This window comes from Sorex fumeus, unplaced genomic scaffold (assembly GCF_029834395.1).
Source record: "Sorex fumeus unplaced genomic scaffold, SorFum_2.1 ptg000003l, whole genome shotgun sequence".
Taxonomy (NCBI): Eukaryota; Metazoa; Chordata; class Mammalia; order Eulipotyphla; family Soricidae; genus Sorex; species Sorex fumeus.
Genome location: NW_026606060.1, coordinates 50,184,572 through 50,205,742, shown reverse-complemented (window position 1 = coordinate 50,205,742; position 21,171 = coordinate 50,184,572). Strand labels below are relative to the sequence as shown.

The window sequence follows — 21,171 nt, the reverse complement described above, 5'->3', positions numbered from 1 at the left end:
CCAGTGTTCATTTAAAATTAATTTGCAAAGTGTCATTTGGGAGGAAGGGGAGAAGGCATGGAAAATAAATGTCGGAAAGAGGAGAACGTAGCCCTTACTGGGAATAGCGAGAGTACCACCCTCTTCATCCCAAAATCCAGCAACACTGACCACTCCTCCACTCACCCCTAGAGTCTGGTCAGTGAGACCGTCCTCCATTTCCACAGTAAGAAACTTAGTAGTGATAAGAGTTGAAAAGTAGGGGGGAGGGGCAAGCCCTCTCCAATTTCCAGTTTGAGTTTTTTTTTTTTTAAATATATGGTCTTTTTATCAAAGGAGGCAGACATTAATCACCACCCCCCTGGCTGCATAAGAGCCATTGTAACCATTAATCTCTAGAAAATTCTTTTTCTCCAAACCCATCCTAGAGCTCCCTGAGTAGGATGGGCTATAGCACTTATCTTTGTCATTTCTGACAAGTAGCATATTCTCTGCCACCCTGTCCCCTCACCCACTCCTTACCCTTTGGCGGTTCAGTAAATAATCTGGGCTGGGTCAGTGGAGTCAAATAAGACTTAGAGACATGAATTATTTTCTTTAAAGAAAAAAGAAAGAAAAGAAAAAGAAAAAAGTTTTATTACGAAACTAGTTTGTATAAAACAGGGTTATACACTTTTTTTTTTTGTAAGTTTGTAATAAAACAGTCAGGGGTGAGGGGAAAGGCAGTGATAGAAATTTCCCAAAAGACAACCAATGAAAACCGACTGGCTGCCACTTTATGTTTGGACAGTAGCTGCATAAACTTTGTTCTCCTTGAACAGTATTTAATAACATCATTAATACATTAAACAAAGTTTCTATAAAGTAAGACACATTGGTGCTGAAGTACATCTGGTGGCCTCTTGACCTCACCTATAAGGAGAGTTCTTGACAAAGCACATAGGGGCGGGGGTTGGGGGGGTGGCAGTTGTAAGGTAAAGGACACGTCTAGAAGAGGTGGAGGTAATAGCATTACATGTTAAAAGTATCAAGATATACACATTTTAAACCATTTGTACAAAACTCTATAAATTTTTTCTTTCTCTCTTATGTACAAAAATATCTTAATATATCCCCAAACTGGTTAGGATAGATACAAATAGATTTTTATAATAAAAAATTCACAAAAAGATTGGAAGCATTCTATAATGAAAACAGTAGAAAAGACGATGGGAGGGGGGAGGGAGGGGAGGGGAGGGAGGAAAGTAAGGGTAGGAGGGAGGGAGGGAGGGACAGACGGACAGAGGTAGGGAGGGACTGAGAGAGGGAGGGAGGGAGTGGCTCCCGGAGAAGGGACCCTCCGCAGGATGGACTTTCAAAGAACTGAGTATACTATAATTTCCCTGCAAGCAAAAGCCTGCAGTATATTGGCGGGGGGGGGGGGGGGGGGGCGAATTTTGGGAGGAAAAGAAACCAATCTCTTTTTGGAGGGCTAAAAACTGCTCGTGGAGAGAGGGCGGGAGTTGAAGGCACCCGAGCCAGCGGCTGTGGCTTGACCTGTTAGTGGTGGGTGGGAGTTTCTGGGGTGGGGGTGGGGGCCTGGGGCTCCCTTGAGCTCGCAGCCCTCTGCTTTTGTACACAAACTGCACTTCGAGCTTTGCCTGGGGTCTTCTTCACTCTTGGTTCCGCGATTGGCTGGCGTGCGGGACACCACGAGGAGCGCAGCCCAGTTTTGGGAGAGTCTTGCTTTCTCTAGGGATGCGTCTCCTCTAGGCCTTGGGATTGACAGGTCCTCTGTTTTTTTTTTTCTTCTTCTTCTTCCTCTTTTCAAATTTTTTTTAAAAATGATCTCTCTCTGTCTCTCTCCCTTCCAACGTGGTTGATGAGAAAGCACTGAAGACACAGGTTGTGTGGTCGCCCTACAACATGAGAACAGGAGAGATTAGTGTGAATTTAGGCACGCGTGGTGGGGACAAACCGAGGGGTGGGGGTAGGGGACCTGTCAGGAAGAACGCCACTTTTGACAGTTCCAAAATCTCAGCCAGCGTCTCCCCACCCGACCCTTACCTCGAGGCCCCAGGAGAACTGCCCAAAGGCACCCTCGAGGTCAATGTTGAAACTAACCAAACATTCAAATTTGAGATAGACACAAACAGTCCTTTAAAGCCTCCCTCGACGCCCCTCATGGAGACACCGCCCTCCCCCTCCCCATCATCACTAAAAGGACGGGGCAAAAGGGGTCCCGGACCAGAATAAACACCTGTTCGCGCTAACAGGCGACTCACCTGCCTCCCAAGTCCACTCGCACCCGGCCTGAGCAGGCCCGAGCGCCCTCAGAACCAGTTGGTGAAGTCGAGCAGCTCTTGCTCCTCGGGGCTGAGAGGGTCGTAGGAGCCCTCGTCCGAGGAGTAAGAAGAGACCGGCGAGCCGGCCATGGAGTTCATGTCGTTGGAGTAGTTGGGGGAGATGGTGGGCGACAGGACGCCCGCCTGGAAGGCGGCGCTCACCGCGTCATGCTCGTCCAGCAGCTGCTGCAGCGCGCGGATGTACTCGACGGCCGAGCGCAGCGTCTCCACCTTGCTCATCTTCTTGTTGGCCGCGCCGTTGGGGACGTGCTCGCGCAGGGTGGCGAAGCCCAGGTTGACCAGCTTGACGCGGTTGCGCTCGCGCTCGTTGCGGCGCGCCACGGCGGCCGGCTGCTGCTGCGGCAGGCTGTAGCCGAAGCCGCTGAAGTTGAGCCGGCGTTTGCAGCGCATCAGTTCGGGCGACGACGAGCGCTGCCGCTTGACTTGCTTGGGCGCCGACTTGTGACCGCCCCCTGAGGGCTGGCTGTCGCCGGCGGGGCTCAGCTGGGGCGCCGGCGGCGGCGGCGGCGGCGGCGGCGGCGGGTGCTGCTGTGGATGCTGCTGTGGGTGCTGCTGCGGCGGCGGCGGCTGTTGCTGCTGCTGCTGCTGCTGCTGTTGCTGCGCGCTCTGCGCCGCCGCGGCCGCCGCCGCCGCCGCTGCGGCCGCCGCGGCCGTGGCAAAGAAGCAGGCGGCGGGCGGCAGGAAGGGAGGCTGCGGCTGCGGCTGGGGCTGCTGGCCGGCGCCGCCGCTTTCCATCTTGGCAGAGCTCTCCATGCACTGCGCCGGCCAAGGAGTCGCGGGATCGGAGCGAGCCGGGGCCGCGCGCGGTGTGGGGCGCGCGAGGGGGGACACCGCGCGGGACTCGGGCGCGCGAGCACAGAGAGGGAAAGCGGGGGACAGACGGAGAGGGAGCCCCGAGGGAAGGAAAGAAAAGAAAAGAAAAAAGAAGAGAGCCCCCCGGGAGACTACTCAGGATGGGAGCGAAGAAGGTGCCCGAGCTGTTCCTCCTCCCTCCACGCTCCTGCTCCTCCCTCCCCCTCCTCCCGTCGCGGTTTTGGCTCCGGGAGCTTCGCGTGGCGCTCGCGTGTGAGGCTGCCGCTAGCGGTTTTCTCGGTTGGCTTTTTTTTTTTTTGGTTTGTTTGTTTGTTTGCTTGTTTGTTTAAAAAGCCACAGATGCAGCAAACGTCAGTGGTGAGTGCGCGCCGTTGGGTCTCCGGTTCTTCTGCCCCCTGGGGCAGTGCTCTCTTGCGCGGAGTCTCAGTCTCTCCAACCGTGGCTCTGCCGGGTTTATTATGGTTATGATTATGAGCATTTGCTTAACCCCCCTTTCTTATGTCCTTCTTTCACTCGCCCTCCTTGGCCAGCTCCCGGTCGGTGCGCCTTCCACGTTCCCTGGCCAGAAGTGAGAGAGTGCCGGGCGGCCGGAGTGCGGCCGCCTTTTCAATGGGACACCCTGCCCCACGCGCAGCCCTGGCCCCGCCTCGCACCCCACTCCCCGCTGTTGCAGCGAGCGGCTGCGGCCCCCCCTCCCCCCTCCTCTCACCTCCTCCTCCCACCCAACTCCCTAAACTCCCCCCCTCCTCCCTCCCTCCTCCCCCCCCCCAACCCCCCGCCCGCCCGTTCCGGGAGCCCGCTCCTTGCAAACTCTCCATTCAGCCGGGTTTGTTGTTGCAGTGCGTGCGCCTGGCGCGTGCCGGACTCCCGGCTGAATAAACAGGCGGCGTGCTCGGGGCGGGCTGCAGCTGGGGGTGGCTCTGGAAAGGTGGGGGGCGGCGCTGCAGGAGGGGTGAGCGGCTTCGGGTGTTGGGGTGCATGCATACAAAGGTTTGGGGAGAAGTGCACCCCCCGGAATGCTCCTGAGAACTTGGAGCAAAACACAAGGGATAAGTTTGGGTAGTCAAAGTGGCACGGGGCGCTCGGGAGGCTGCAGCCCTCCCCCCCACCTCCCGCCCCTAATCCCAACCTATGCACTTCATGCTTTCTGTGGTTGCGGTCAGGGCGTTCTCTGTCCTTAGAAAAAGAGGCAAATTTGCTACTGGAATTCTGGAAGAAGGGGAGAACTCCGTGGGACCTGCTGGTCTCTGAAAGTCAAAGTGCGTTTGAGACCTGGGTTCTCGTGCCACCGTTGGTACTCATCAATTCTGTGCTCCTTGGGAAGGGGCATTTTCTCGAGTCTTACTTTGTCCGTCTGTAGATACACAAGGTTGTATTAGATGGTCTCCAATGTCCCATCCAGGTGTAAAAGCTGGGATGGGAACCCCAATACGGATTAAGTGAGTGCTGGGGAGTGGGGGGAGAGGAGGGCTCGGTCTGCATTGAGGAGTGGTGGTGGCTATCTCAGCAGGTAGGAACGCTTATCAGGGGTGCCCCATCCTGAGACTCGCCAGAATTGCTTTGCTGACCACCAGCCCCCCCCCCCCCGCCCCAAATAAAACCCAGAATATTTCCTGTCCTCAGGGGACACTTAAAGAGGGGAGAGATTTGGGATATTCCCGGGGTAGGTCTGGGGGATTGTGGAGGAAGAGCGTGGGTCTGGGGAGGAGGGTGGAGTGTTTGGGGTCGGCGGGTGCCTGGAAAGGTTCCCTTGTTGTTGGGCTGCGCCGCGGGCACCTTGGCGGCCTTGGCCCAGCCTTCAGCCCGCCCCAGGCGTGTGCCCGGCGGGCCGGTGGCAGGCGACTGGGAGCTGAGCCCGGTGGGGCCGCGTGCTGGCGCCGCGAGGGAGGGGGAGGCGTTTGCCGCCGCCGCTTGGCCGCTCGGACTGCGCCCGCCCCGGCTCCCTTCCCGGGCCCAGGGCCCTGGCGCTGTCTGGTCCAGCCGGGTCCAGCTGCGAGGCGCTGCGGGACGCCGCGGGGCCAAGGGGACCGAGCCACGCGACCCATCTCCTTCCCGCCCCCGCGGCGGACGCCAGGGCCTTAGGCTGGGCGCGCCATGGGTCTCGTCTACATAGAAGAAAGCAGAGGGTAATCATCCGGTTGATTTGTCCAGTAGAAAACGACAGTTTTGATCCGAGGCCTGGGTGCGGGGGTGATTGTGGGGAATTATCCGGATAATCGCTTCTTATTGAACTTCCCTTTGTGGGGATGTGTATTTCTAAAGCTTGGGGGTGGGAGGGGTGCTCTGGAAGCCTGGTTTGGTGCTTTGGTGAGTGTGGCTACGTCGAACAATGCAACAATGTATTCTCTGCCTCTGGTCGGTCTTTTCAGACCCGGATTTGGAAAGCAAATCCCCGGAGAGTGTCCTCCAAGACTGGTTCTCTGCACCTCCCTAGCGCCCTCACAGTCACCTGTGGTTTGTCAATCCCGACAGGACTTTTGACGACTCCTGGGGACTCCACAGGACCTACAGTTTTGGTCCCCTCTGCAACTCACCGCAGGAAGGGAGCTGGGAGGTCTCCTTCTCCAGGAAGTCAAAGAGATGATGAAGGCCCCAAGCAGAGGCAGATCAGCGCCTTTCCAAGTGAAAGAACCTACCAGTCGCTTGGGAATTAGCGGTTCTACAACCATGTCCTGGTATGAAGGCCACTAGGAGGCGTCTGGGAAAAGCCTTCGGCCTGCAGGGTCCACTCCTTAGCTGCGGGTAGGGAAGACCTTTGAGATGTGTGTGTGTGTGTGTGTGTGTGTGTGTGTGTGTGTGTATTTTGTGTATGTGTGTGTGTTTGCGTGTGTGTTGTGGAAAGCATTGTTGACACAGAAGCATCTAGTTGTGTTAAGCTAATTCATTACTCTGAATTATTTTCCAGTCCAATTATTATCTTATACTTGACAAAAGTCCACAGTACTAGATTTACCAATATTTTGCATTGTAGCCATCAATGAATCCATCTTCCATGACCACCTCCAGTTTCTGGTGGGTACAGATGGGTGAACACCAGATAGTAGAACTCAGCTCATTGCTTTTCCAGAGAGGGCTTCTCAAGTGCAACAGAGAGCCCAGTAACAGCAGACTATATTCACACATACACACACAGAAATGCCAGCCAGTGAGGTGCCCCTTTATAATTGGGTTCAGCCCTGGAAAAAAGACAGTGGGTGCAGGGATCCTTCCTGCCAAAGCCAGAGGAACACTTGTCCCTATTCTCTCAGGGTCAGCCCTGATCCAAACCCCAAGCCTCATGCTCTCTGCTTCTTACATGCATAGCAAAAGTGAACACAAGCCCAAATGTTCTACCTACTCTAGTGAACGCCAGGGAATGCTTTGCTCCCCTAGCCTGACATTGCCCTCCCCACATTCTCCAATGCTGATGGTTACAATCTAGAGTTTTTTTTCCCCAGGTGTTATGGCCCAGGTTCTTGGAGACTGTGCATCACCATGGGAGATTTTCCCACTGAAATAAACTTTCTGGTTGCTTCCAACACTTTGGAGCAAAGTTCTAGGGCCCAAGAGAAGGTTAGAATCCCTATGATGACCTCATGGTCTAGATTATGGTATGTCCCATCCTCTAAACTTCCACTTATTCTCTTTAGCCCTGGGGGGTTGCAGCCATAATCCCAGGGGATTGTTAAACAGATGGACTTGCTTGGGTGTCTAGGTTCTATCTTTGACAGTTGTGACCTTGAGCAAATAGTGCACACTGAGTCTTGCTTTTCCCTCTCCTACCAGGCCCCAAATTGTAGTATCTCTCTCCAAGAGTGGTTAGATTTCAACCAGATGTCTGTGGAGCACCCCAGGATGAGATTGAATGGAAGGGACTAACAGAAACTGGTGGGACAAGTCACATTCACCCAGCCCATCCAGAAAAGGGCCGTGGGAGGAGGGTGGCCGGTTCTGACTCTCTGGAACCCTCAGTGATCATTGTTGCAGCCCCTGGTGAGCCAGTGTCATCTTATCTCACCACACTAGTCACCTGGAAGTGGGTACTAATGTCACATTTGAGGACTGTTGGGGAACTCATGGAGGAAGGCATGGGAGATTAGAACAAGGTTTCATCACAGAGTGTAAATGGGCTCAAACACAAACTTGATTCCTGGGCCACACCTGGCAGCACACCAATAGAGTCATAGTCCTGACCTCTTCCTTGTCTTGAAGTGAGTCTTCAAGAAGACTCTTCTTCAAGTCAGCAAGAAGTTGTGCAGCAAATCCTCAGGGCATAACTTGGCCAGAACACCCAAGGACCCATTGACTTTTGAGACCTTCATCCTCGAAAGGATTTGCCCCGGCACCCCTTTCCTTACCTATCAGAACAGTCTGGAGAAATCTAACGCAACCCCTCCACTTCTACCAGGGGTTGCCATTCTTTTTATTTTCAACTTAATTAGGGCCCCTCTCTGAGCAGTGCACAGTCTAGTGGTAAGGGCCTGCAGTGCTCAGTACAGGGTCATGCTCAGTGGTGTTCTGGATCCAACTCAGAGTAGGTACATGTTAGGTCTGTGCTCTACCTCTTGAGTTATCTGCCCCTCCCCCCACTTCTTGTGATAGTGAGTCAGAACACTGGCCCCTTTGGTGACCCCAGAATAGTGGATGGAGGACATTTCTCAGAATATAGATTTTGCAGAAAAAAATGGAGAGGGGTTTCTTCTTCTGCCAAATAACACAGAACTTCATGTTTACACTTTCATACCCCTCTTGTATGTCCAATAATCCTGGATCAAAATTTGACACTAGGACATAGCAATCAGTGACTGAGAGCTTTTGAAGGCAGAACATTGCAATCTGTGACCAAGAATTCTTGAAGGCCTGGTACCTACTGGCTAATTTCCACTCATAGATAAAGACCAGTCCGGGGTCACCTCTTTTGCATCAACCTCCAGAATTGCACACTTTCTCTTTGTGGAAAGGAGACCACCTCATGTCTTAAAAAAATGGTGGGAGGGGCTGGAACGATAGCACCATTGGCAGGGTGTTTGCCATGCACACGGCCAACCCGGGTTTGATTCCCAGCATCCCATATGGTCCCCTGAGCACCGCCAGGAGTAATTCCAGAGTGCATGAGCCAGGAGTAACCCTTGTGTATCATGGGTGTGACCCCAAAAGAAAAAAAAGTGGTGGGAGGAAGTTCGAATTAGAAAGGAAATGAGGTTTTCTATGATGTATCACCTCACAAAATTATATTTTATCCTAAATAAAGGGTAACAAGAAGACCACGATGAATACAGGCTTTCCATTCTTGATTCGGACACACCATTTTAGGTGCAAGCCTCAATGTTGGTGAGCACCAGGGCCCAGATGCCCCTGTTGCTGGGGTGTGCGGAGCATTCAGAGCAGATGCCAGTAACACAGGACCTCTGCCCTGGGCTGTGTGTTACCTTGCACCTGTGTTGGACACTGTCCTCCCCAGGCGGAAATGAAACATGTATGTTTTCCCCACAACCTGCCGCCTTCCTGTCCAAAATCCACTAGGTAACTTCAGAAACCACCTCTGCTCGGCCTGAGTGGGGTTTGTCCAGTTGATGATGGCCTGAGCAGGAGGGCAGAACAGCACAAACCCCACATTTGGTTTGGTTCTTTGGTCCCAGCAGCCGGGGCCTGCACCTGCATTAAGGAATCTAGCCTTTGAACAAATTGATTTGCTTTTTTTCAAGACAACCAAAAAAGAAAAACAAAGCTGGAAGAAAAAAACCCAAACAACAACAAAAAAGCACAAACTATTATTTTATTGTGGCTTTTGGGGAGGTAGAGGTGGGGGAGGGGGTAATTTGCAGCCACCCTCACAAGGCCTTTTGAAGTTCTCCAAATAAGGAGAAGTAATGCTAAGTCTTTATTTTTTTCTAAAGCCCCATTTACATTATGATTAAATACCTTCCTCGGGTAAGCATAAAGAAAGTCGTTAATCTATATAGCTCTCCAAAGAATCAATACATTCTAAACTTTTGTAGGATTTGTTACACTCTATTTTGTTACAGTAGGCCCGGCTCCTCTGTCTAGGCACATGGAGGTTTGCGACCCCCCTCCCCACCTCCTCCAAGGATGAACATAAAGTAAAGGTCTTTCACGGTAAACAAAACCAGCTGATTCTTCACAGAGAACCCATGAATAGCTGGAGAAGAAAAAAAAAAACTTACAATAAATGGTGCATTTTTTTCTCTGCTGGGTATAGTATTCAAGGATCAGGGCCGTATTCAAACAGAGGTCCATTTTTTGCTCAGCAAGAGAGTTTAGAAAAGAAGCGTGGGGTCCATTCAGAGCCTTCCCCCTTCACAATCGCAGTCTTCTATGAAACCTATCTTCCATGCCTTGTCGGAGGGTTTCTGGGGACCAATTAGTGCTTTGTTGCACGTCTTCTTTGCTGAATCTTTGAGCAACAAGAAAAAGCGCTCTCGAGTCGCCCCTTATTTTGACCATTTCAGTCATTACCCAGTGTAATAATTAATATGACAACTGGACGCTCGAGTTTGTATAGAAACACCTCAGCTACAGGAGCGAGCGTGCAGTGGGTGGTAACGAGCCGCACATCTACCAAAGGTACACGCGCGGGGGAGTGCGCGCGCGCGCACACACACATATACACACACGCACGCACGCACGCACGGTGAAAGACCGCAGGGGGGAAAAAAGCAGGAATAAAGATAAAATAGTTGGCACAACGCGGAGGAACATAAAACAGACTGGAAGACTGGAAAGGGGAGGGGCCGGGGGAGAGAGAGGACAATTATAAGGGAGGGGAGCGAACACCCGTCGGAGGTTAACTTATTTGGGAACTGTTTTCTGAACAGAACGCGGGGCTTTGGGGGCTGCCTTTCAGGCCAGCGCATTCCCCCCCCCCCCCCCACCCCGGCCGGCCGCAGCTCCAGGAACTTATTGAAACTCCCCGGGGAGGCGGCTGCGAGGCAGGAAGACTGGGGTTCCCTTTAGCTTCTCCCTAGTTGCACCCAGGGCACATCAGGCAACCCAAGTGCTCCACTTTCTTGGTTGGTTTCCAATTTTGCACAACTCCTGGCCCCTTTTTGTGCAACGTCCGTCATTGAAATGGACAGCAGGGGAGTCTGGAGTGCCGCCTTCCCGAGAGAGAGTGAATTTTGAGAGCCGAAGCATCCGATACTGCCCCCCCAAATAAGGGACGACCCCCCCCCCCAACGGTCCGGCTGCTTGGCTCGCCCTACAGGGTACTCCGCGGGGCTCCCCGGAGTCCAGGGCGGCTTGAACCGTGCGCCGCCGGCCCCAGCAAGCGTCTCCAGGGGTTGCGCCCCTCTCTGAGACGGCATAATAAATAATTAGAGGTTTTAAGCGTGTTAGCCACAGCTCATGCTAATGAGCCAGATAAGGGCTCCCAACTAACCCGAAGTGACAGTTTGCATATAGGAGGGATGAAAAAAAAATAGTCCTGCAATTTTTGTCCCCAACTTGATTGCGCTCAAAATCATAGCCCTCAACGCTTTCTCCCCGCCCCCTCCCGGCCCCCTCTCCGTGCCTTGATTTCTCTTCCATTACATCTTTCCTTCACCCTGTCTCACCCCAACCCATTCCCTTTGGACCCTTCTAGGTCATTTGCCCGGGGTGGCCGCTTTGTGACTTCCAAAACCCGGGCATGCCCCTATGAGACCTGCAGGGCAAGTTCCCTCTTGGCCCCCCTCTTCTCCCTGCCCCCCTCGCCCCCGCACCCCCGCACCCCCTCTTTCACGGCCTCCAGGAGGAGACAGTTTGCGTCCTCTTTACTCGGTGCAGAACGCACCCAGTCTCTCATTCCCAGGAAAAGTCTTCAAAACTAGGAGTCAGGGACTCCGTGGGGTCGGGGTGCGGCGTTCCTGGATGCTCTCTGAGCTCCCCCAAGCCACGGGAGCCACCAGATCCTGGGGGGGCAAGGAACAGAGGCTCCCTGATCTCTGGGGTTTCTGCAACGCTCCTGCCGCCTCCCGAAGCCAGGGGCAGTGTGCCGGTGACTGAGGTCAGTCGTGTGTCCTCATTGTGTGGCCACGTGTCCTGTGTCCATCATCACCTCCCCGAAGCGCGAGCTCAGCCCGACTCCTGGCGGCGCGGCCCGGGAGTGCTGCGGTCTAGAAAGGAGCCCAGCGGCGGCGGTTCTGCACTTCCAGGGAGATCTGGGCGGCCGCCCAGGGGAAGGTTTGCTCGCAGCAGCTTGGGACCCAGGCAGCCACTGACCCCCGCCCCCCAGACCCATTTGGGAAAGTTTCCCAAATGGGTCTGCCTCTATGTTGTTTTCTTCCTTCCCCTTGGCTTTTGCCGGGGGTGGGGGGGGGTGGATGGGGGGGTTGCTGGAGAAGATGGAAGAACATTCGGTTGATTTCTTAACTCCTGGGTGCATATTCCTTGACATGAAACAGCAAACAGCAGCAAATGCGACATCACATTGAAATTTGTAGCTGCAAAAGTTTAGAAAAGCATGCAATTTGTAAGGCAGTAGAGAGTACTGTTTCTATCTATAAGTTTTCAAGGCTGATATGCTCTTGATTCAGGAAATAATTGTTGAGCATAATAGGAGATAAGACCTCTATTGGCTTGTATTTTCATAGACGCTACAGTATAAGAATTGAAGGTCCATTCAAACAATTCTTTGACTGGACCATATGAGGGGTGGGGTGGGAAATGGAGAGTCTTCTTCCTTCATGCTCAGTTAATCTGAACTGCCATCCTACTTCATGCACCAGGTTATCGGCACATGAATACACAATCTGGATAAAATAGACTGTACTTGTTACACAAATAAACAAAAAAACAGGCAGCCACTGACCCCCGCCCCCCAGACCCTAAAGTATACACCCTAAAGTATTCCAGTCCCATTTCCTCATCCAGCTGCCCCTCCACTTCTCTTGGCTGACAAACAAGGAGCAAACAAGAATAAACTCAACACACACACACACACACACACACACACACACACACACATCCCTTTATCTTCTATAGTGAAGTGCATTGACAAAGGAAGCCACTTGACATCAAGAGACTTTTGGACGATTTTATGATTTGACATTAAGAGATTTCTGGAACTTTCTAGTTCTGTGCCCTAAGGCAAGTTACGCATTTTTACCCAGACTTTTCCTCTGCGAATGAGTAGGCTTGGATATTGTTCTTTCCAGTTCTGGCAGTAAACAATACAGCAAAACAGGCATTTCTGCATAACCTTCAACTACTAGCTGCTCCTCTCACTGAGCAAATATCTTGTTGTCCCCCACCCCACCCCCAGAACTCCAGGGACAAAGACCCAAAGACTGTATGTATCCACAACTTCAGAGACCTCATTCATCAGTGCTTGCTGATGCCAAAATTATGGTTCCAGGTTGCCAGAAGGAGTCAACCAGGGCAGAAAAACTTTAGCTCTTAGAAGTTATTAAAAGGTATAAAACCCCTCCGCTCAACTGGATCCACATGCAAAGGGAAGACACTCAACACTCCTTAAGGACTAACAACTCAGTTTCTACAGTCAGTGTGTTGGTGGAGCAGGAAGAAACTTGCGGGTTGTGTGAGTTGCTTGCCACCTGCTGGTTATTTTCCGAACTGCAACTGAAACAGTGGAAATACTTCATTATAGCATTTTACTCATTTTGCTCCCTAGAAATTTTGTTCCACCATAAAGCAACATAAAGCACCGTGCTGCCTATGTCACATGGCCGCCACCAAGCATCATATTACCTATATGAAGTACATGCTAATATTCAAATGAAGCTTCATGCCAGATCCATAAAATCAGAATCTGTTCCATCAGCCTCTTTAGCAAGCTATGGTTTCTCTGTGCTTAGAAGGTAGCAAGCACTGTAGCACTGTCCTCCCGCTGTTCACCGATTTGCTCAAGCGGGCACCAGTAACGTCTCCATTGTGAGACTTGTTGCTACTGTGTTTGGCATATCGAATACTCCATAGGGAGCTTACCAGGCTCTACCCTGAGGGTGGGTGGGATACTCTAGGTAGCTTGCCAGGATCTCGGAGAGTAGCAGAGGAATCGAACCCAGATCGGCTGTGTGCAAGGTGAACGCCCTGCCCGCTGTGCTATTAAATCTCCATTTCTCAATCTTGTGAAAATCTAATGTCTTATGATAAAATGTCATGCTAGTTCTATACTGTATTTTCTTGGATTGGTGGAGGGTACCCCATGACCTCTGTCATATGTGTGGGGGTAGAGTAGTGATTGGAAAATTAATATAGCAATGCTAATCCTGAAGAATGTTTAACAGTGGGGAGAGATACCTGAGGGATACTACAGGTGTAAAGACACAAGCTTGGATGCAGCCAGCCCTGGTTAGATCCTGGGTACTGTATGGCCTGTTGAGCATCTTGGGATGTGGCTTTGGAGACCCCAGAACCCAGACAATCCCTGGCACTGCAGGGTAAGATCAACACCATGTGGTTCAATCAGTACCACATCTTCAGGCTCTTACATTGAACCATTGGCCTAGTTGGACTTGAAACACCAAAAGAGGCCACTGGTCCTCTGTAGTACCATGACAGAAGCTAAAAACAAAACACAAAATACAAACAAACGAAAAATCCAAATCAACAAAGGAAAAAGCAAAACAAGTGAGGCGGGAAAGGTGGTGAGAATAAAAGGGCTTTAGGAATCATTTAGCCTGCACTAGAGTGTTTGGCTTCCCTGACCTTTGAGACTCTAGCTGCCTTCACCCACTCCACTGTACCCTTCCTTCTTCAGGCTGTATCCTGGGCTTTGTCTGTGCCCCAAACAGCCCCAACTAGCCATGCTGGAATTTAACCCAGGGTCTTAAGAACAGTGATGTATACCAAACTTTGTGGTCTTCTACCAATTCACTTTTTTTTTTGCTTTTTTGGGTTACACCCGGCAATGCACAGGAGTTACTTCTGGTTCATGCATTCAGGAATCACTCCTGGCAATGCTCGGGGACCATACGGGATACTGGGAATTGAACCTGGGTCGTCCATGTGCAAGGTCGTCCATGTGCCTTACTCGCTGTGCTATTGCTCCGGCCCCCCAATTCATTCTGACCCCACTCTAGACATACTAATGTCCACTATCTACTAATTCTTTTTCACACTCATATCTGTGGTACTTCTTTTCTATCTCCTTTCCCAAAGCTGAATCACTCCCCAGCTCTGTCTGGAAGAGTGATTGCTACTTAGTTTATTACATGAAAGTCTACAACTCCATGCTCTCAGAGAATTGGCTCGTTAACTTGATCTTCATCCCTATGCCAAATTTATTTTATTTTGTTTTGGTTTGGAGACCATATCCAGCTGTGCGCAGGACTTAATTCTGGTTCTATACTCACTCCTGGCAGGGTTTAGGGAACCATACGGGGTGGCAGGGATCAAACCTGAATCAGCTGTATGAATTGCAAGCAACCTACCCGCTGTTTTATCACCCCAGCCCTCAAATTACTTAGAACAATCTTCCACCTATTTCTCACTCACCCCTCTGATGTTTACCACCTCTAGTGTTTCTTGTAGCACTGTAGCACTGCCCTCCCGTTGTTCATCAATTTGCTCGAGTGGGCCCAGTAATGTCTCCATTTTGAGACTTGTTGTTACTGTGTTTGACATATTGAATACATCACGGGTAGCTTGCCAGGCTTTGCAGTGTGGGCGAGATGCTCTTGGTAGCTTGCCAGGCTCTCCGAGAGGGGCGGAGGAATCAAATCTGGCTTGGCCGGGTTGACTGCATGCAAGGCAAATGCCCTACCTCTGTGCTATCGCTCCATCCCCTTAATGAAGTTAATTTTATGTGCCACTGGACTGAGTGAGCCCAGATATTTGATCAAACACTTTTGGGATGGGCCTGTGAATGAAGTTATATTTGAACAAACAAACTGAGTGAAGGAGATAGCCCTTTTCCATATGGGTGGACCCTATCAACTGAAATTCTGACTGGAAGAGAATGGGTGCATTAGAGAGAATTTACATTCATTCTCTCTGCATTGCCTTTAAGTGAGAACATGGGTCTTTGCCTGCCTCTGGACTTGGAACTGGATTGAAACTTGCACCATTGTCTCTCCCTGTTTTCCAGCCTTCAGGATCAGACCAGAACTACATTAAGCACCCTCCTGGGTCTCCAGGTAGTTTACTGATGATCTTGGGATTTCAGTCTTTATAACTTCCTATGTATGTATGTGTGTATGTTTCTATTTATTTACTTACATAAATCTCTTATAGGTTCTGTTTCTAGGAGGACACTTATAAATGACTCCATTTTGCTAAACATAAATGCTATTCAGGCCCTACCTTATTTGACGGTCTCAATTCATTTGAATGACAGTTAGTCATTCTTTCCTTAGAAACACCCGGAAGGAAAACATATAAGTTACAAAAGTCTATGTTATGTGTTGATTCTCCTGTTTAGGTATTTATGGTTATTGTTACTGAATAAGAGTTGATATGCTGATGATAGAGTCATTAATGACTTAATTATCCTCAGCTTCTTCAGATACTCAGATATGTTTCAGATTGTACCTTATTCATGATTGATTGACATTGGACCCAAATGAAGAAACTATTAAAAATAGTAGATTTTTCTAAATTATGAAGTGAGAGGGCTAGAGCAATAGCACAGGGGGTAGGGCGTTTGCCTTTCATGTTGCCAATGTGGGTTTGATTTTTCCACCCCTCTTGGAGAGCCTGGCAAGCTACCGAGAGTACCCAGCCTGCACAGCAGAGCCTGGCAAGCTCCCCGTGGTGTATTCGATATGCCAAAAACAGTAAAAACCAGTTTCACAATGGAGACATTACTGGTTCCCACTCGAGCAAATCTATGAACAGTGGGAGGACAGTGCTATAGTGCATATATATATATATATACACTCATTTCCCTTTGTTGTTATTGATACACTGTCCATGAGTCATACCCTTTGTTGTACTTATGGCACTGGAAGCACACAGCAGGCCAGTGAACAAACTGTAAAGTGTGAGGCAGTGCCAGAATTTGAACTCTTGGCCTCATGCATGCAAGGTTAGACAAGGGGTTCTATCTTTGAGCCAAAGATTCTAGTCCCCAACTTGTAACATTACAATGTTCTTTCTTCTAACAACCATAAGACTCCTTCTCTTCCCCCGCCCCCACCTCAGTACTCAGTTTTCAGTTTCATGTTCTCAACAGAATCTCCTCATGGTATATTTTAGTTTATGCAACCTGATGATGTTTCAAATTCTTATTTCTAGCCTCAATTTCTCCCTTGGATCTACAACTTGAATGGTAGCATCCCTACTGGCATATCACATACTTGTTTGGAACCAGACTCAGCATTAGAACTCCCTCATATCTTTCCCTCCTTTTGTATTTTATGGCTTGGCATTATATACCCACACAATCTACATACAATTCTGAGAGCCATCCTATTTTGTTGCTCTCTTACACTGTTTCTTATACTGTTTCCTTAATCGCCTAGTCTAAAATGTAAAAAAGAAGGCATCAATAATTTTCTTCCTGTCTACCACTAAGATCACTATCCTGATTCAATATTCTATCAACTAGTCATATTTTTCCATTTTAATTTTCTCCAATACCTTTCACTGCCATCAAAATGATTCATCTAATATACCTAAATGTATCAAATGCATTAGAGTATAAACATTTATGCCATAGCCCAGGAAAAGTGATGTTTTCAAAATATAACATATACTGGGGCTGGAGCGATAGCACAGCAAGTAGGGTGTTTGCCTTGTATATGGCCAATATGGGTTCGATTCCCAGCATTCCATATGGTCCCCTGAGCACCGCCAGGAGTAATTCCTGAGTGCAGAACCAGGAGTAACCTCTGCGTATCACCGGGTGTGACCCCCAAAAGCAATATATACATACATATATATATATAACATATACCATTGTTTCTCTATATAAAACCTTTCACTCCCCCGCCATCTGTCTTAAACTTAGAATCCATTCTCCTTGAAGCTTTATAATAGTCAAAATTCTGACTTTGCCTTCTTTGTGTTTCCAGCTTTGGGTATGATTTCTTGGATAAGCCAGATGCTCAATAAATGCATATTGATAAATATGAATGGAATTGGTGGAATGACAGTTTGTTTGATGGGTAATATGTATGTATCTGTGATACATAAAATAATATGCATCAATCTTTTAATGAATTTAAAGGATGTAGAAAAATTATTTTCCTGCTTTCGGTATTTTTGTCTCTTCATTTACCTATTGATAGATTTCCTAGTATCATCAGTGAAACCTTGATGTGAATATCTTCCTAGCCTCCAGGAAGGTAAACAAGTTCTTTTTTCTTCCAAGGAACTTACAGAGCCTGGTACACGGCAGGCACTAAATGCTTAGGGTAGCTGGTAGTTGCTGGTATCATATAACAAGGGTTATTACATTGTCAGAACCCTTCATGTATATTTCCACAAATGTGTGAGAAGGGGGCACAACTGAAGGAGCGGGGTCTTGTAGGAAAACTCTGAATAACAGATCAATGATTTGAATATGATGAACAGAGAATTTTCAGCCAGGGTGGCACTCATATCTATGGATCAGCTGCTGGTGCTCTGAAAGTGGGATTGGCGAGGACAGATGTAGACTTGCTCAGTTTCCTTTCCTAACACTGCTTTCCACTATCTGCTTCCACACCGATGCTGCCATTCACCCATCCTTCCAAAGCCTTATAGACATTCAGGGAAATCTCAGGAGGTGAGAGACTGTGTCTATTTCATCGATCAGTGTCTTTTGGTGTCCCAAACAGGACTTTATCCATGACAGAAGCTCACTAAACAATTTACAAACACTTATTGGATTCCCACTATATACTAAGCAAGCAGTAAGTTCCAGGATGCAAACATTCAAAGAAGACACAGTCCCAGCTTTCAGGCTGTTCTGTAGAACATTTTTGTGAAAAGGCAATTCTGGGGGCTGGGTAGGACACTTGCCTTGCATACTGCTATCCTAGGTTTAATCCCCAGCACCCTGTATGGCTCCTCGGCACTGCCAGGAGTAATCCCCTGAGCACAGATCTATGAGTATGTCTTGAGCACAGTTGAATGTGGCCTCAAGATGTAAGTTCAGGCATCTTACTTTTCCTGGAGCCGACCGAGGTTCAGTCCCTGGTACTTCACATGATTCCCTGAGCAGTGTTGAGGGTCACTTTTGATCACAGAGCTAGGAATAGCTCCAGTGCACTGGTTGGTGTGGCCTAACAGTTACCTCTCCCAAAGGCAATTTGATGGCAAAACTAGAATACCAGCAGTGTGCTGAGGGAGAACAAAGAAGGGTTGCTGTTGCTTCTTGGTGAAGCTAGTGAGGCAGTGAAAGGAAAGTAGGACAGGAAAAGGAGTACCAAATTGTCTGGATCACTTAAAATCTTTCATCAGAAATTCATGAATCTTTAGTCAGTGAGTAAAGGTACTTGTGTGATGCTGTGATTTCAACCCAGGACCTCATGCATAGCATTGTTCATGATAGTCACCTTGTAATTAACTCCCTAAATAGAATGTTGTTTTGACCAGAGGTTGGTTGAAGAAAATACACACCTTCTCTTAAGAATCTTCTTCAAGAATCCTGTCCTTGGGACCGGAGTGATAGTATAGTGGGTAGGGCCTTTGCCTTGCATGTGGCCAACCTGGGTTCAATCCCCAGCATACCATATGGTCCCCTAAGCACTGCCAGGAGTAACACCTGAGTGCAGAGCCAGGAGTAACTCCTGGGAGCATTGCTGGGTGTGACCCAAAAAGCAAAAAATAAAAATAGCTTTACTAGTTAAAAAAAAAACAGAACAGAAGAGATAATACAGGAATTAAGGTGCATGCTCTATATGCGGGCAACACCAGTTCAATCCTTGGCACCACATGGTCACCTGAACATCACTAGACATGATCCTGAAACTCTCAAGCATTGCTTGGTGTGGCCCTGTATATCCAAGTATTTCCAGGTGCTCCTGGAAATCCATGACACTGGCATCCCTGGGCCTAATCATTGTACGGCTGGTCTGATTGGCCAAGATGTAGGGGGACCTGGGGGACCTGGGACTCCTGAGCACCTCTTGGGAGAACCCCTACCTCGAAAGAAACTGATTCTGATTCTAAACTTTCAGACCGAGTTTTTTGGTGGTTAGAAAGAAAGAGAGAGATGCAGAATGAGCTCAGTTATATATAGGACCTAAAGTTATACAGCAAAGTGGCAACAGAGGGCCAAGGACAACACAACAGAAGAATTGATCCACACAATTGAGCTGATGGGGACTAAAAGGGAGGGGCTTTGGGGCCCTTGGGAGTAAGAGGTAGATATACTCGTGATGGGTGTGGTGTTGGAATTATGTGCCTGGAAAACAAATAACAGTATTGTAAATAAAAGAAACTCAACAAAAATTTAAAAATAAGACTAAGTAACTTGGGACAGAAGACAGAAGAATTCCTGGAAATGCTGTCTCCCAAGTTAGCAAGATCATCCTTAAGACAGACTGCGTGACAGAAAAGTAACCCCCAAATGCAAGTCTAATCAGTCTTCATTCACTTCTTCCTTTCTGTTCCAAGGATTTCTGGGCCACGGGTAAAAAGTGTCAGGTGGAGAGACTCTCAGATGGAGAGGGAAGTTTTACCTCAGTGCGATTTAACTACCTTACTTGACAAAACTTGACAAAACATAAGTCCACAAATTTCCAGGTGAACCTGTTCTAAAGGCCCTCAAAGAGTTGTGGACAGACCTGTTAGAAGAGAATACTAAGATTTCAGGTTCTTTAGCTCCAGGACAAAGTTGCTTCTGGTGCTTGTGTCTTGCCAGACATGAAAAGAATGAATGAATGGTTGAAATCAGGCTTTATAAAAAAAATTATTTTTTGTTGTTTGTTTTATTTTTGGTCACAACCAGTCTTTCTTATGGTTTACTCTTTTTTTGTTGGCTCTGGGCACCATATGGGGTGCTGAGTATCAAATCCAGGTTAGCCACGTGCAAGGCGAGTGCCCTCCACTCTGTGCTATCACTCAAGCCCCTGAAATCAAGACTGAAATTTAGACTCAGATATTCTTTGAGGGAGGAAAGATCTTTATTTTATAAATAATGCCTGTGAAAGTACTATTAACCAAAGAAGCACAGTACCTTTAGAAAAGCAACATGTAAAGGAAGTTCTTATTTCCCCTCCTAGGCCTTAGATCCCACCGAACTCTAGTCCCAAGAGGAACTTCCCACCATGAGCCTGGGGAGGCAACTCTGAAAAATCTCTCTGGCTCTTTAAGTGCTGAGATGAAGTCTTTTATGTGAAAACCATCATTGCCATCCATCTGGTGCCTACAAGTCATCTTTGGCTTATTTCTCACTCTTTCCCACCTTATATAAATTGATTCCTTTTCCAAATTATTATTATTATTATTATTATTATTAGCATAGCGGGTAGGGCGTTTGCCTTGCATGCTGCCTGCCGACCCGGGTTAGATTCCTCTGCCCTTCTTGGAGAGCCCGGCAAGCTACTGAGAATATTCAGCCCACATGGCAAAGCCTGGCAAGCTACCCGTGACATATTCGATATGCCAAAAACAGTAACAACAAGTCTCACAATGGAGATGTTGCTGGTGCCTATGGGCTAGAGCGATAGCACAGTGGTAGGGCGTTTGCCTTGCACGCAGCCAACATGGCCGACCTGAGTTCGATTCCTCCGCCCCTTTTGGAGATCCCGGCAAGCTACCGAGAGTATCTCGCCCGCACGGCAGACCCTGGCAAGTTCCCTGTGACGTATTCGATATGCCAAACACAGTAACAACAAAGTCTCCAATGGAGACGTTACTGGGCCTGCTTGAGCAAATCGATGAACAACGGGACGGCCTTTACCTTTACCTTTACTGGTGCCCACTCGAGCAAATCAATGAACAATGGGAGGACAGTGACAGTGACAGTGATCACCTTATGATTTCGGCAAATGCTTCATAATCTTAGAATGAGAAAAATTCCTGAGGGCAAGTTCCTGACTAGCATAGTACCTATAATCAACAAAAATATAATCAAGGGACTAGAGGTAGTGCAGAGGTGAAGGCAGTAACCTTGCTGTGGCCAGCCCTGGTTTGGTCCCCAGTACCACATATGACTCCCTGA

General features: G+C 48.8%; 1 protein-coding gene across 1 annotated transcript; it reads right to left on the bottom strand.

Moving 5' to 3' along the window:
* Positions 1-2,287: 2,287 nt before the first annotated feature.
* Positions 2,288-3,695, bottom strand: ASCL1 (achaete-scute family bHLH transcription factor 1). The gene has a single exon (XM_056117736.1). The coding sequence runs from the start codon at positions 3,075-3,077 to the stop codon at positions 2,292-2,294; it is 786 nt and encodes a 261-aa protein (XP_055973711.1). The 5' UTR covers positions 3,078-3,695; the 3' UTR covers positions 2,288-2,291.
* Positions 3,696-21,171: the final 17,476 nt, after the last annotated feature.

Bases quoted from the DNA above. Each gene is read 5' to 3' on its own strand.
- ASCL1 (XM_056117736.1), bottom strand. From the start codon at position 3,077: ATGGAGAGCTCTGCCAAGATGGAAAGCGGCGGCGCCGGCCAGCAGCCC.